Source organism: Neofelis nebulosa, chromosome 5, assembly GCF_028018385.1.
Source record: "Neofelis nebulosa isolate mNeoNeb1 chromosome 5, mNeoNeb1.pri, whole genome shotgun sequence".
Classification (NCBI taxonomy): Eukaryota; Metazoa; Chordata; class Mammalia; order Carnivora; family Felidae; genus Neofelis; species Neofelis nebulosa.
Genome location: NC_080786.1, coordinates 54,563,993 through 54,580,427, shown reverse-complemented (window position 1 = coordinate 54,580,427; position 16,435 = coordinate 54,563,993). Strand labels below are relative to the sequence as shown.

General features: G+C 35.2%; 1 protein-coding gene across 3 annotated transcripts in view; it reads left to right on the top strand.

Annotated features, from left to right (window-relative positions):
- Positions 1-12,298, top strand: part of KPNA4 (karyopherin subunit alpha 4) — a 69,707-nt gene extending 57,409 nt beyond the window's left edge. For all 3 annotated transcript variants that reach the window (XM_058730377.1, XM_058730378.1, XM_058730379.1), the window contains 4 exons: positions 2,944-3,015; positions 4,235-4,397; positions 6,897-6,991; positions 10,314-12,298. In XM_058730377.1, coding sequence (XP_058586360.1) covers positions 2,944-3,015; positions 4,235-4,397; positions 6,897-6,991; positions 10,314-10,412 — 429 coding nt within the window. In that variant the 3' untranslated portion in view covers positions 10,413-12,298. The remainder of the gene's footprint in view (positions 1-2,943; positions 3,016-4,234; positions 4,398-6,896; positions 6,992-10,313) is intronic.
- Positions 12,299-16,435: the final 4,137 nt, after the last annotated feature.

The window sequence follows — 16,435 nt, the reverse complement described above, 5'->3', positions numbered from 1 at the left end:
TTTTATATTTTTATCTCTTTTATGCTGGAATCTTTATAAAAAGATTGCAATATATATTGAGATATATAAAATTTATCAAAATAACAAAATCACATTGCCACTAACAACATGACTACTCCACTTCTAAGATTTCCTTGACGGTTTTTTGTCTTTAGGATATTTTCCATCAGTGATGTACTTAAAAGTAATATATCACTTGAAATGATTTTTTGCATGTGTGGCTAAGTCACCAACATGAAATACAATTAGATTATTTCTGTTTTCTTTTGTTTGCAGAGTGGGTCAAGACTCAGTTTATTTTATTTGTTTTAAATCCAAGTTAGTTAACATACAGTATAACAATGATTTCAGGAATAGAATTTAGTGATTATCACTTACATTTAACACCCAATGCTCATCCCATCAAGTGCCCTCCTGAATGTCCATCACCCATTTAACCCCACACACTCCCCCTTCAGCAACTGTCAGTTTGTTTTCTGTATTTTTTGTTCTTTTTTGTTGTTGTTGTTCTCTGTATTGAAGAGTCTGTTATGGTTTGCCACCCTCTTTGTTTTTATCTTGCTTTTTCTTCCCTTCCCCTGTGTTCATCTGTTTTATTTTTTAAATTCCACATATGAGTGGAATCATATATTTATCTTTCTCTGCCTGACTTATTTTGCTTAGCATAATAAACTCTAGTTCCATCTGTGTTGTTGCAAATGGCAAGATCTCATTCTTTTTGATAGCCAAGTAGTACTCCATTGTATATGTATGCCACATCTTTATCCATTTGTCAAGCACTGGACATTTGTGCTCTTTCCATACTTTGGCTATTGTTGATAGTGCTGCTATAAACACTGGGGTGCATGTACCCCTTCAAATCACTATTCTTGTATCCTTTGGATAAATACCTAGTAGTGCAATTGCTGGGTCGTAGGGTAGTTCTATTTTTAATTTTTTGAGGAATCTCCGTACTGTTTTCCAGAGTGACTGCACCAGTTTGCATTCCCACCAGCAGTGCAAAAGTGTTCCTCTTTATCCACATCCTTGACAACATCTATTGTTTCCTGAGTTGTTAATTTTAGCCATTCTGACAGATGTGAGGCAGTATCTCATTGTGGTTCTAATTTGTATTTCCCTGATGATGAGTGATGATGAGCATCTTTTCATGTGTCTTGTTATCTATCTGTGTGTTTTTGGAAAATCATCTGTTCATGTTTTTTGCCCATTTCTTCACTGGATTGTTACTTTTCTTTGTTTAGGGTTTTTTTGGTTATATAAAGCAAATGGTTATATAGTTTCCAGGTAAAAAATGTATGCCTTGTTTTAAAAGTACATACACAAAGATCTAATTTCCATTTCTTTCACATACTCTTCCTTCCTTTACAGATAATCATCTTTATTAGCTTTGGGGTTATTCTATTGTTTCTTTTTAAATATCAGCAAATGCTTATATATTTGCTTATTCCCACCCTTTCTTACACAGATGGTATTGCTTTTTTTATTAAAAAATGTGTATCCCAGAGATCATTCCCATAGCATTATATAGAGAGCTTCTTTAATCCTTTTTTATACCTACGTATGATACTCCATTATATGGATGTACTATAATGTATTCAGTCACCTTACTATTTTATGATATTTGAGATGTTTCTAAGATTAAGGTTTTTTTTCTTTTTCAGTATTTTACGAGGGAATACTAGAATTACAGATAGACATATATGTAAATTTTGCTGTATAATATTCATCCCTGTCTGTAAAGATTGTACTGTTTTACACTCCTACCACTGACAGATATTTGGATTTTATCGGTCTGATGTATAAAAATAGATGCCCACTGCAACTTTAATTTTTATTCCTCATATTTACATAAGTTTTTTCTTAATTACAAGCATTTTTCCAGATTGCTAGTCTTTTTATTTTTGAGAATGAGAGAGAGAGAGACAGTTTAAGTGGCAGAGGGGCAGAGAAAGAGAGACACAGAATCTGAAGCAGGCTCTAGGCTCTGAGCTGTTAGCGCAGAACCCAATATGGGGCTCAAACTCACAAGTGGCTGGAACTTAGGAACTGCAAGATCATGACCTGAGCCGAAGTCAGACGCATAACCAAATGAGCCACCCGGATGCCCCGCTAGTCTTCTTTATGTTTAATAACTGGTTATTATTCCATTTAGATTTATTGTAATTAGTTATTTCACCGTTGAGAATTTTAGTGGCTTTTACTTTTTGACTAGCATTGCTTCTAATACAATATATAGAAAGATACATAGTATTACTTGGTTTTAAATTATTTTCTTGGTAAATTCTCAAAGGTTCTCACCTATGAGAACTTCATATTTTTAAGTATTACTAAGTATATTGCTAAATCATATGTATGACTTGTTAAATGATTTTTAAATATATTTTAATGGTGGACATTATCATTTTTAAAACTGTGTTTAAAAGGATAATTTAACTTGACATTTCTTTGATTAAAGTGAAATGCACATTCCCCTCCCTTTTATCATTGACTTCATTTAATCTAATTGAACAGTAAAATCAAGTCAGTTTGTTGCTAGGAGAGACTACAAAAGGGAGTCTACATTTGTTTAGGGCAAATTGAGTTGAAAAGCTTTTCTTAAATGAAAATTATGGGGACACCTGGGTGGCTCAGTCACTTAAGCACCCGCCTTTGGCTCAGTTCATGATCTCCTGGTTCATGAGTTCAAGCCCCTCCTTGGCTCCTCTGCTGTCAGCATTGGAGCCTGCTTTGGATCCTCTGTACCCTTCTCTCTCTGCCCCTCCCCTGCTTGTGCATGTACTCTCTCTCTCTCTCAGAAATAGACATTAAAAAGTTCTTTTAAAAGTTATATATGCATATAGAAAGGCTAGAGGAAAACCTGGGGAAATAAACAGTTGAAAATAATTTCAGACAACATTTTTTCCCAATATCCTAAATTGAAGTTTGTATCCTTTGATTTTACAGGGGGATTTTGGCACTCAGAAAGAAGCTGCTTGGGCCATAAGTAACTTAACAATTAGTGGGAGGAAAGATCAAGTAAGTTCAGCTCTTATTTATTTCTCAAAACTGGTAAAAATAAAACAGTACAGATAATTCGAAGATTTAGATTTCAGTTAAATCCTAATTTAAAATATTAGCAAGGTAACAGGCATTCTGTAATTTTTTTCACCCCATATAAAAGTGTCACCTTGACTTCCTCTAGTTATATTTCATAGATGAGAAGTGTTCTCTTTATACCATCTTAGCCTCTAAGAATTTTCTAATCCATGGTAAGATCAAAGCACATGTAGTCAAGATTTTGGTTTTTTATTTTTAAACAGTATTAGGGAAAAATAGGACTTTTTAGGTTAATAGGGCAGACTGAAACAACTTCACAGATTCTCCTAACAAGTGAACATCAAAAATAAAAAGAAAGCAAACAACAAGAAAAATTTATCAGCAGCAGACAAAGCAAGGAAGGCAGGGAACTAACCAAAACCAAAAAGCTGAGACTAGAAATTAGGGAAAGGAATGTGAGGTGCCTAGGTTGTAAAATTTAAAGAGGCACTCATTCTAGAGTTGTGTGGGTGACAGAGGTTAACATTGTGCCAAACTAGAAGAATAAAATGAGTTTTAAAGGTTTCAGATAAATTTTACAGATAGGTAAAAAGGGTGAATTTAGAGCTGATACACAATAAGCTGGTAATTGTCACAAGTGAGCTGTAGACTGGTGGTGAGCAAGGAATCCAGAGCAGAATATAAGTAATAGTACATGGTAATAACAGCATAACAAAATATAAAATGATTGAAAAATATTATGAAAATTGAATTGAACCAATTGAATAATGAATTGAAGGTGGCTCTGAGGGCACTAAATGTTGTAGCACTCTCACATTGAATACTCCAACAACAAACGATTGTAGCTTTAAAAAAATCCAGCCTTTTAACAGATTTCATTATTTCTTAATCTTAAAGGGGAGGAAAGGATCTTTGAAGAAAGTACTCTTTATGGCATATGTTTCATATGAAGCTGAGTAATTCCTTCATTTTCACTTTTTTTCTAAGTTCAAGAAAAGTAAACACTACATTTAAAAGAGAAGGAATCTAATAATAAAACCATCTAACAATAAAGTCATAAAATAGTCTAATGTAGTCTAACATAACCTGAAAGATGAGGTCATGTTTCCTACTCAAAATTTTAAAGTCAGAATTATTTCAGTGAGATCATTTGGTACACAAAGTTCACTTATTATGTCATGGTGTTTTTATTCTTCAGGTGGCCTATCTAATCCAACAAAATGTTATTCCACCTTTTTGCAACTTGCTGACTGTAAAAGATGCACAAGTTGTGCAAGTAGTACTTGATGGACTAAGTAATATATTAAAAATGGCTGAAGATGAGGCGGAAACCATAGCCAATCTTATAGAAGAATGTGGAGGTAAGTTATAGGCTATTATTTCACATTTTAATGTTCTTTTTGTAACTACTTTTATTTTCTGACTAATGTAGCACTTCTGTATTTTTCTCAGATAATCAAGTAACAGAATAAAGTAAATACTATATTCTATATGTACAGTCCTGCTCAGCTTCTTGCATATGCTTAGGTAATTGAATTGCTGCCATGCGTTGAACAGGCACTGTGCTAAGGTACTGGGAAAACAGTGGTAAACAAGACACAGCCCTTGCCTTCAAGGCATGTAGTCTAGTCATGGAGATAAATATGAACTGATTTAATGTGCTAATTACCCTAATAGAAATGTACAACAAAATGAAATACCTTATCCATCCTGGAAGAAGCAGGAAGTGACACCTGAGCTGGATTTTGAGAGATGAATAAGGATTAATAAAGTAAAAAGGGATGAAAGGTGTTCCAGGCAGAGATAACACCATGAGCGAAGTCTGAGGTGAGACCTAGCATTCAGCAAATAATAAGTAGTTCAGTGTTGCTGAATCACAAAGTACGGGGTAGATGGCTGCCTAAAGATGAGGCTGTAGATACAGCCAATCACCAGGCGTCTGCAGTTCTTTATTCTATAGGTCAATGGTTCCCAAACGTGACTGTGTGCCAGAGCCACCCAGAATGTAAACAGCATGTCTTAGCTTTCAACTCTTAGAATTGCCATTTAGATAGAACATAGAAGTCTCAAGTGTAGCCATAGAACAAAATGTAAATGTTACCAACGTGGATGAGCATAAAAGGAAAGGGATTTCTGACAAGTGGAGAAGTAAATGAAAGGAGAAGTAACTATAAGAGTAGGAGAACCAAATCTTCAGTTTGCTTGGTGTGGAGTTCAGAGGCTTGAAAGTGAATTTAATAAGAAAAGCATGTTTAAAGTTACTAACGTGACAATTAGAGCAACAGAAAAATAATGCCTAACTATCAAGTTAGAAACAGAAGAGGGAGAATAGTGTTAGGGAACCTAATTAGGAAGTTGAGTACCAGAAAAATTAAACATAGTTAAAAAATTGTTTACTACTTTTTTTTTTTACCATGTAAACATTGTAATTATTAAAAATTTTATTTTTATATATTAAAATTAAAATGTAGATCAGAGCCTTGCCTCCATCACTAGAGGTAAGGCCAGGAATCTGTATTTTTAGGCTTCTCCATTGGATTCTGCCCCAGGGTATTACAAGCCATTGAAAGATTTTACCTGGGGGATTGGTATATTTAAATAGAGCATGGATAGCAGGGAGATTGGGACCATTGGAGACAAGAGGCAGGAAGCCTGTTAGGAAAGTATACAGCGGTTGGGCCATAATAAATGATGACATCAAGAAATGGATAGACTTTGAGGTTTTGAGATTTGATGATAGAGTATGGAGGGAAAGGGGAACTTGGGCTTTCTCTCAGATTTCACGTTGTTTATTATCACCAAGTAAGAATACAGTAGATCGAACAATTCAGTTGAGGAGAGGCAAATAACAAATTGTGTTTTGGACATTTTAAGTTTCAAGTACCCATGAAACGTCTGGTGGAATTATCATACAGGTGTTTTAATTCTATGCATCTAAAGCTCAGAAAAGAAATGAAGTTGTAGATTTGCAGGTCCTCACCTATCTTAGTAGCTAAATTTCTTTTCAGATTTTATTTATTTTTTAAGCTTTTATACATAAGCAATCCCCATACTCAACATGAGGCTTGAACCCACAACCCTGGGGTCAAGAGTCACATGCTGTACTGACTGAGCTAGCCAGGCCTCCTAGCCTAATTTTTTTCACTTGGAAGTGCAGGCCCACAAAGTGTGTATAGAGTGAGAAATGAGCCCGTAACAGTTTCTCCCTTGTAAGCAATAAAGGAAGAACACTCATGAAAGGGCAATTTCACTTTATTTCAGAAGCCTTAAAATTATTACTCCTGTCAAACAAAACAAGATCCAATTTGCATATCACTTTTTATATATTCTTTTCTGCCTATGATTTAAAAAACTCATTAATGTTTATAGGGAAGCTTCTCCTTAAATACTGTGGTTCATCTTGATCATTTTCTATAATGCTTAACAGATGTCTTAACATTCATATTTATTAATCACCATTATTTTCATTATTTTTATACATGGTCATTATAAAAACTTGACAGAGGCTAGAAAGTAGAGAGAATCTGCTTTTAACTTGTAACGAACAAAAGCAGCCCATGTTGTTATTCCTTATACACATTGGTTATGTAGTATTCTGAGTAGAGGTGCCCCTTTGCTTGCTTAAACATTTACATGCGTTTAAACACTCAAGTTGTTAACTTTTTAAGATAAATATGCTGCATCTTTGTGCATAAAACCTTTTTATTTTTAAGATTCACCTTTAGAATAGATTCTTTAAAAATCAGATTTGCAATCCAAAAATTGAGATTATGTGGTCCCAAGAGTAATGTAATTTTTTGTTGTTGTTGTTACTGAATTTTAAATATTACCGTTGTTTCACTTCATAAAATTTCTTGCAGGACTGGAGAAAATTGAACAGCTTCAAAATCATGAAAATGAAGACATCTACAAGTTGGCCTATGAGATCATTGACCAGTTCTTCTCTTCAGATGATGTATTTAATAATTTTATAGTTTTCTTAGTTTTAGGTATAAACATAAATCTAGAAATATAGTAAGCAGGTCATACATGTATATATTTTTTTGGAATGGAATTAAGTATGTGGTAGTAAGGAAACCTCCAGGAACATAAATATTTTAGTATTTTGAAGTCCCTCAGGGGCACCTGGGTGGCTCCGTCGGTTGAGCTTCCGACTTCGGCTCAGGTCATGAACTTGGGGTTCGTGGGTTTGAGCCCCACATTGGGCTCTGTGCTGACAGCATAGAGTCTGGAGCCTGCTTCAAATTCTGTGTCTCCCTCTCTCTCTGCTCCTCCCCCACTCATGCTCTGTCTCTCTCTCCTTCAAGAAAAAAAATAAAGAAAAATAAAAATTTTTTAAGTCCCTCAGGGCGTTAAAATGTAGTACTAGTTCTAAGGGCAAAAAATGATAAGGAATTTTTTTTTATTTTTTTTACAAATTTATTGACATTAATAGTTAAAAATAGAATGAAATGTTCTTATTTTGCAGTGATGCTGAAAGGTTTGCTTGTAAAGTATCTTTGTTTTTTTTTTTTTAATCTAATAACTGGAAGTTTGTACCTTTTGACTACCTTCCTCCACTTTTCTCTTCCTCCACCCTCCACCTATGGTAACCACAAGTTTGATCTTTTCTATGAGCTTGTTTTTTGTTTTGTTAGATTCCACATATAAGTTAGAGCATATGGTATTTGTCTTTCACTGCCTGATTTATTTAACTTAGCATTAAATGCCCTCAGTGTTGATACATGTTGCTGCAAATAGCAGGGTTTCCGTTTAGTCTGAATAATACTCTGTTGTGTATATATACCACATTTTCTTTTTCTGTTCATCTGTTGATGGACATTTAGATTATTTCCATGCCTTGGCTGTTGTAGATAATGTGCTATGAACATGGGGTGGAGATGTCTTTTTGAGTTAGTGTTTTTGTTTTCTTTGAATATATTCCTAGAAGTGCAATTGCTGAATCATATGGTAGTTTTATTTTTAATTTTGGGGGGAGGGAATCCTCCATACTGTTTTCCATAGTGGCTGTACCAGTTTACAGTCCCACCAACAATGCACAAGGTTTCCCTTTTTCCATATCCACACCAGCATTTGTTAACTCTTGTCTTTTTTGTGATGGCTGTTTTAATGTCTGTGAGGTAATATCTCATTGTGGTTTTAATTTGCATTACCCTAATTACGAGTGATATTGAGCATCTTTTCATGTATGTGTGTACCTTTTATATTTCTTTTGGAGAAATGTCTGCTCAGGTCTTTTGCCCATTTTTTAATTGGGTTGTCTTTTTGCTACTGAGTTATGATAAGGATTTTTTTTAACACTGAACAAGTCAGAATTTATTTTCACTTGATATCCTTATAGTTAATAGCATAACATGTTTGTAAACAAAGCAGTGACACTAGTATATTCTGTAATGCTTATGACAAGAATTAGTTAACCCATACTTAAAGATATTGTCACTATTATTTTTAGTAGGTGACCAAAAATAAATATGAGGATAGATAAAATGGAAACAATAAATCATTGAGAAAGTTAAGTTACTGTATAATGTAAAGTGTAGTATACAAAAGTATCTTCATTTTGTCAGTATGTGGTAGTTGAAATTAAAGTATTAACTTATTTTCAGTATTGCCTCTTTGGAAAAATAAACCTAAAAGCAGTTATTCCTTTAAAAATTTTAATTAGGGGCACCTGAGTGGCTCAGTCGGTTAGGCATCTGACTTCAGCCTAGATCATGATCCCACACTTCATGGATTCTAGCCCCATGTCGAGCTCTGTGCTGACAGCTTGGAACCTGGAGCCTGCTTCAGATTCTGTCTCCCTCTCTCTGCCCCTCCCCTGCTTGCACTCTGTCTCTCTGTCTCCCAAAAATAAATAAATATTAAAAATAATAAATTAAAAAAATAAATAAAATTTTTAAGAAAAGAAAATTTTAATTAGATACAGCCACCAGTGGATTTTTTTTTTGATGATTCTCAACTTTTCAAAGAATAAGTAAGTCATAATACCCCCAACCTTTCCACATTATCAAAAAAAAAAAAAAAATTCAGTGTTAATGAAACATTTTGTTAAGTATATACGGTTTGAACATTAACCTGACAAAAACAATACTGGGAAAAAAATTTATAGACTATTTACCTACAGATGATCAAGCTAAGTTCTGTTTAGAATGTAATGCCATTTAAATAAATCAGAACTAAAATCCAGAAAAACATACTCTCTTAAGGGTATCTTGTATCACATGTCTTAGAATTGGATTTTTGGAAGTCCTAATTTGCAAATAGATACACACAAGACCTTATGATTTCTAATACCTCAACATGAAGTTATTTGTTACTCTCTTACATTGTGAAAAGAATAATTCAAATCAAATGCGTATTTATAGGAACTGTGCTGTAAATCAGTGATTTTGTGGTATTTCAAAAAGAACCTTTAGCTATAGAGCATGTAGAATATTATTTATTCATTATAGCATAGCTATTATTTTACTGTTTTAAGCCCAAAGGTCATTTGTCTCCAATTGCTAGTAGAAAAGTATCTAAAGATTACATTTACTCTGCAAAAGTGACAGCATTAATTTCTCTTTTTTTAATTTTTTATTTAATGTTTGTTTATTTTTGAGAGAGAAGCAGAGTGACAGAACGTGAGTAGGGGGAGGGCAGAGAGAGAGGGAGACACAGAATGCGAAGCAGGCTCCAGGCTCACAAACTGTGAGATCATGACCTGAGCCGAAGTTGGACACTTAACTGAACCATCCAGGTTCCCCTAATTTTTTTAATTAAGTCATCAACTTTTATCTATTTGCCCAGGTAAAAGAGAAATTATACATCTCAGTTTGAGATATAAAAGACCATCTCTAATTTCTTATATTTCACTCTTTTGGAAGATACCTATCTTGCATATTCTCTTAAGTTCCCTCTCATTTTGATGTCCCTTAAGAAAAAGCCTTTACAAAATATTCACACTTTCTTTTCCTTTTTTTTTTCTTTTTTTAAGTTTATTTATCTTGAGAGAGAGTGTGTGCGCAGGGGAGGGGCAGAGAGAGAATTCCAAGCAGGTTTCGATCCCACGAACCGTGAGATCATGACCTGAGCCGAAATCAAGAGTTGGGCGCTCAACTGACTGAGCCACCCAGACACCCCAAAATGTTTCAGCTTTCTAAAGAGATGGTAGCACAGTGTTCACTCTCCTCATCTTTCTCATACTTTTTTTTTTATGGGAAATGAGAATATTTCTATAATGCTATTTATATAGCCTTTAAAACTAATTATCACTTGCGTTTTCTCTTTTCCTTTAGATTGATGAAGATCCTAGCCTTGTTCCAGAGGCAATACAAGGTGGAACATTTGGTTTCAATTCATCTGCCAATGTACCAACAGAAGGGTTCCAGTTTTAGAAAGATGTTGTGGAAGTTAGGTACAATGCAGCACTGAGATATATATATATATATACATATATATAAAAAGGTTTGATCCATCAAGCTTGGCTCATGGGATCTGCTGCTGCATTAAATCGGGAAAGAAAATGTGAAGATTTCATTTGGAATCACAGAAAATGCCCAAATGAGGTCAAGATGGCGAGTGGGTGCGAGTGAGAATGAGTGGCAAAATGTAACGAAAACTTTACATGAATGCTTATTTAGGTTGTTCAAAGTAAAAAGGGCTACAGGTCACAGATCTTCCGTGCCTGAGAAGGAACATTGACTTACTCTGTATCAATTGAGGGGAAAGTGCAGTACTGTCATCTTCAAGCCTTGTAAGCATAAAAGAGGATATGATGCCCATATAAGTCAAAGGAAAACGAGCCCAGGCCTTGCTATGAAGCAATGTGTGAATGGACAATGTTGAATGAATGTCTGGCTCAGTGATAGGGAGTCAGGTTCATCTTTCAAATCTAGGGCTCTTCACTCATGAAGCAGACTCCTAGTCCTGGAGTGACTGTGTACGAGAGTATGGTTGTGGTGCTGTATGTGAACGCATGCAAGCTTGATTCGCCTTCAGGGGGCTGATAACAAACCTAGTAAATCATCAAAGTGAGATCATAAGTGTTAATGTACACTGGACATGAAAACAAAGACCGGTTTAGCAGCAGACATTGGTTTACTCTGCAGCCTGTGTTTTCTATTCCCCCTCTTCCCTTTTCCCACCCACCCTCCTTTTTTTTTCTTTTTAGTTTTTATTTACTTTACCTAGTATGGCTTTTTAGTTGCTTCTCAAGTCAGAAAACTTTTCAGGAAGGTTTCCCTGTGCATTTGCACCAGATGAATGTTTGATGCTATGAAAAGCTTTCCATATCATCAAAACTAATTTGTGTAGATTTTTGCATGAAAAAAATCATAAATTTCCCTCAAAATAGACTGTGTTGCAGTACACAAGTTACCATAATAGTATAAAACAGTAAAATGTGCTTTAAAAAGCCATCCTTTTCATTTTCAGAGATAACATAAAGATCTTTGCATGAGGTAAATCTACAGCATAGTTCATTTTTAGATTTTGTTGAGTCCTGTAAAGAAGAAGAAGAAAAAAGTTTCAGTTGTGGTAGAATACCGTGCTGTGTTTAAATGTTACTTGTTTTCAAACTTTGTTTTCTATGAAAATGATATGGAAACTTCTAAAATGGAATTTGGTGCATATGTACTGCTGAATAAAGACCGATGAAGAGGTTTGAGTAGATGTACAAATCAAGTAATGGTTTGAACACCTTTAATAATATGCCTAATCTGTTCAATTGTTTTAGAATCTTTTTATCTTAGATGTAGGCAGCCATGAACAATCTATTTTGAGCCACTTTAGGGAGAAAACTTTGTATTTTTAAAACTTGCATAAAAGTTATGCAAGTGGTTTTTATAAATTGGAATAATACCTCAGTTTTGAGGTTATGCACACTAAATTAAATGTGACATAAATTAATTTGTACAAAAAGAACTCTTTATAAGGTGGCTCATTGTAGGAAATCCTGTGCCTTCCCCTTTGAGCACAAGTGTTGCATGAACAACAGTTTGCTATAAGAAACATACCAGATTAGCCACCATTAGCATCTATATCTACTTTGTGTTTAAAAATCAACTGGTAATTCTGAAACACTGTAGAATGGATAAAAATTATTTTGTGATCATAACTCTTTGTTGAACTAGAGTATTTTTGCAGCATTCCTTGTCATCAGAAACATGGTTAAAGTTTAAAACTAGAAGCAGCAGAAAACTAGCTTGTAAAATTTATCCAAGTAGAATGCAGGCTAGGCTGTCTTGGGGAAATAAACATTAAAACTTAAAGCAATGTTTTACATGGGGTGTGTGTGTGTGCTGTTTGGATTTTTTATATTACATATATATTAATGTAAAGTTAAGAGTATAACTGATTGGCTTGTTTTAGATTGTCCTTAAGCTTTTGACCTAGAACCAGAATAACAGAAGAAATGTCTTTTAGTACAGACTTAGTAATATTCTAACCCACTGGATTTGTTCAGGTGACACTATCTTTGCTTCTGCTGTCCAACCCAAGATTTTGACCTTTCTTCATTCTTACAGCAAAACGGACTGAGAAAGACAGCTTGAACTGTATTTTACATAATACTCTTAACTTCAACACGTGGCTCCAAATGGCAGATTACATACAAAGCTTGTTTTTTACAGAAGGCTTAAATTAACAAAAGGTGAACATAACGGTATTGTGTATCATCCATGTTTCTTAGTAAGCAAAAATCTGGCTCAGAGTAAGCCAGTAAAGTTATAAGAAGCCAAATGATTTTATAAAATAGTTATTTCTATAATACCTCCTAGTTGTGGATGATATCAACATCTGAATACAAGGGCTACCTGATGACCTAAATATTTCATTTCTACCTATGGTCTTATATAGGACATTGATTTTCTAATAGAATTCTTGGAAGGATTTTTCAGGGTCTGAAATTTGTTTCAGCACAGTTAACAGTTCACCACAGTTTATGAATTTAAACACAACTCTTTGGGGCGCCTGGGTGGCTCAGTTGGTTAAGCATCTGACTTTGGCTCAGGTCATCATCTCACGGTTCATGAGTTCAAGCCCCTCATCAGGCTCTCAGCTGTCATCACAGGGCCTGCTTTAGCTCCTCTGTCCCCCTTTCTCTCTGCCTCTCCCCTGCTTGCGCTCTCAAAAATAAATAAACATTAAAAAAAAGTAAACACAACTCTTTGTTTTATTCTCTACTGATTCCTTTTTAACATAGAGCGTTATTTATGGTGAGGGGAAAAAATGGACTAATGGACTAAGCCCTAATGTTCTTGACTTTTCACATCTTAAACTGCCTTTTGGAGCATTGAGCCCATCTCATAAAATAATATTCTATTACAGAAGTGTGAGTAGCCCTACTCTAAAATATATCTTTAAAGATATTTTTTCCTTTCTGTTTTGTGTTCTGATGGAATTAGTACTTTCCACATTACTCTGAACCAAAACCAGGCATTTTATATAACTAAAATTATTGACTAATGATTAAAAATACCCTGGAAGACCTTTTAACTCTTAGTTTAGGCTTACCTGGTAACTGCATTTCATAGGTTTTTTGTTTCTTTAAAGGTATCCTTGCATTGTAAAATGATGGAGTTAATTGTAACATCAATGTAATTTGTGGAACACCCTATTTGCATTCTCCATTGCCTCATTTCCCTCAAGAAAAAAGAGAAATTAAGCTTTGTATTTTAAGAGAAGTGATATATATTCTGTTGCTCTATAACAAATTATTACACATTTCTGGCTTCAACCAACATGTATTTATTATTTCACAGTTTCCACACGCCGGGAGCCCAGGTAAAGCTTAGCTAGATCCTGTGCTCAAGGCTTTACGAGGCGGCAAAGTGTCAGCCAGAGCCACAGCCTCAAGGTTGGGGGTCCTGTTCCATGCTTATATGGCAGAATCCATTTCATTTCAGCTGTAGAACTCAGCAGCTTGCTACTTCAAGGTCTACAGGAGAATCTGATTTCAGAGCAGGCCCTAACCCCCCTTTTAGAGGGTTCACCTGATTAAGTCAGGCTCATCCGGGGTAATCTCGCTTTTGATCTCAGAGCCAAACTGATTAATGCCTAAATTACACCTGCAAAATCCTTTCCCTTTTGCTCTATGCTGCAACCTATAACATCCATCATACTCACAGATTCTGCCCCACTTGAAGGAAGGGGGTTATAAAGTATGTGCACCAGGGAATCTTGGGAGCCGTCTTAGAGTTCTGCCTACCACAAAGGACTATCAGTCTTCAGACCCTGCAACAATTTGGAAGTGATCCCCCTAATATATTGCAAGTTTGGTTTGGGACCACCTATTGGAATTGAATGAAAACTCTGGACCAGCTTACTCCCAAATGCAGAAGCTAACAGCTTTTTAGGGAATCTGTAGGAGTCCATGAATTTCAGAGTATAAATGAATGATCTTAGTGCGCACCCCCCCCCCCCCCATTTTAAATGATTGCCAAGAGTCCCACAGCTACTAAGGGCTAGATGAAAGCTTTATCTCAATTCTTTTGTCATTAGAAGCTGCACTTCAGCCATTGTTCTAAGTTCATTTAAATTTGTAAACCAATGCATAAAATGATGCAGCTTTTTCTAACTTTTGAGGAATGGCTAACACTTGTAAAAGCTTGAGTATGAATTTTGAAATTATTTTGAGTTTTCAAAACAATTTTCCATTGTAGATATTAAGGAGGTGAACTAGAAACAGGCCAACCTAGCTTGAATCAAAGGCAGTCACAAGTAACTTTTGAGGTTTGGTGAATTATTCACCTAAGTATAAAAGTTAACATCATAGGTATAAAGGTTGAATTGACTATTTTGAAGGTCAGGGAATCTGGTAAATTTTTGTACCTCTTCTTGATTATTTTACTAATTGGCAAAATCCATTAAATATCAGCCAGTAATTTAATACTGACTAGGAAAGAAAAATTTGCCCAGATGTTTGTTTCAGTATTCCCAAACTAGCAAATCCATACCTAGCCAACTTGACATTTTGAACATTTAAAGGAGAAAACTTCCTTTTAATAAACACATTGGACCACCTAACTGGCTCAGTTGGTGGAGTATACAGCTCTTGATCTTGAGGTCATGAGTTCAGCCCCCACATTGGGTGTAGAGATTACTTAGCAATAAAATAGGAGTGCCTGGGTGGCTCAGTCGGTTGAGTGTCTGACTTCTGCTCAGGTCATGGGTTTGAACCCTGCATCTGGCTCTGTGCTGACAGCTCAGAACCTGGAGCCTCCTTCAGATTCTGTCTCCCTGTCTCTGCCCCTACCCCACTTGAGCTCTGTCTCTCAAGAATAAATAAACATTAGGAAAATTTTTTTACATAAAAGACCCATACTTTAAAAAATTTAAAAGTTTACCTACAAACCTTTTTTCAAACACATTAATAAAATGTTTTTTAATATAAGTACAGTAATAAAAGTTTAGATGCCTTTAAGCAAAATTAAGGTGCACGTTGACAGCCTTAAAATCCAAATTCCTAAATTGAAGGAAGATGAAAAACAGATTTGTCAAGTCTGTATTCCAGTGTGACAAGAAGCAACTGTGGGCTGACTATCGTGTTAAGTATCAACAATGACAGAGAAGATAGATTTAGTATTTTTTCCCTAAGACCTAACCTAGCATTTCCATTAATTTTTAATACTCCCTTTAAATTCAGGCCCCTTAGGTGACAAATTTGGTTCAGAATGTCCATGTTAAGTTGTACTGTTTATAAAACTGACAGCTGCTAACGTGAATAAGGGCAGCAGAATGTGAAAATTACTGCCCTACAAATTCTTTCTGATCTGCCTCTCACCAGAGGACTGCACTAGTCCCTTATCATTGCTTGTATTTTTACCCGTTTCTCCCTTCTCTCCATGAATTTTTTATCCTTCAGTTCTAAATATGGTCCTTATTCCAGGTTATTTAGCTTTTCCAGACTATCAATTCTTCCAGTTTTATTCTTTATGAAGACATTTTTTTACATTTTCCACTTTAGTTTTTCTTTCTGTTATTCTTCAAAGCATGAATCTTACTTTCCCTGCCCATGTCTTAACTTCTGTTTTGTGTAGCTGATGGATTCTTTGTTACTCTCTAACTTTATCTGAGATTTCCCATTTATTTTTTCTCCAAACAACTGTTAAAAATGTCTAATAGTCTGCTTAAATCTGTATCCTTTTTGTGATGCTGTTAATCTCCAGTTACCTGCCCTGCCCTCCAGATAATTAATTCAACATCCTGTCTTCTCCATTCCATTCCTCTGTTTCTGACCCTTGTGAGCCATCTTTCCCCCACCCTTTGTACATAGTTACCTTTTTGCTCTTTTGACGTACTATCAATGCTAAATATCCAACTCTTGGACTCAGGAGGATTTTTCTTTAAAAACCAAAAACAAAAACCCTCCCCATCTTGGCTCATAATTGTGGGATTGGGAAGGAGTCAATATAGGCTT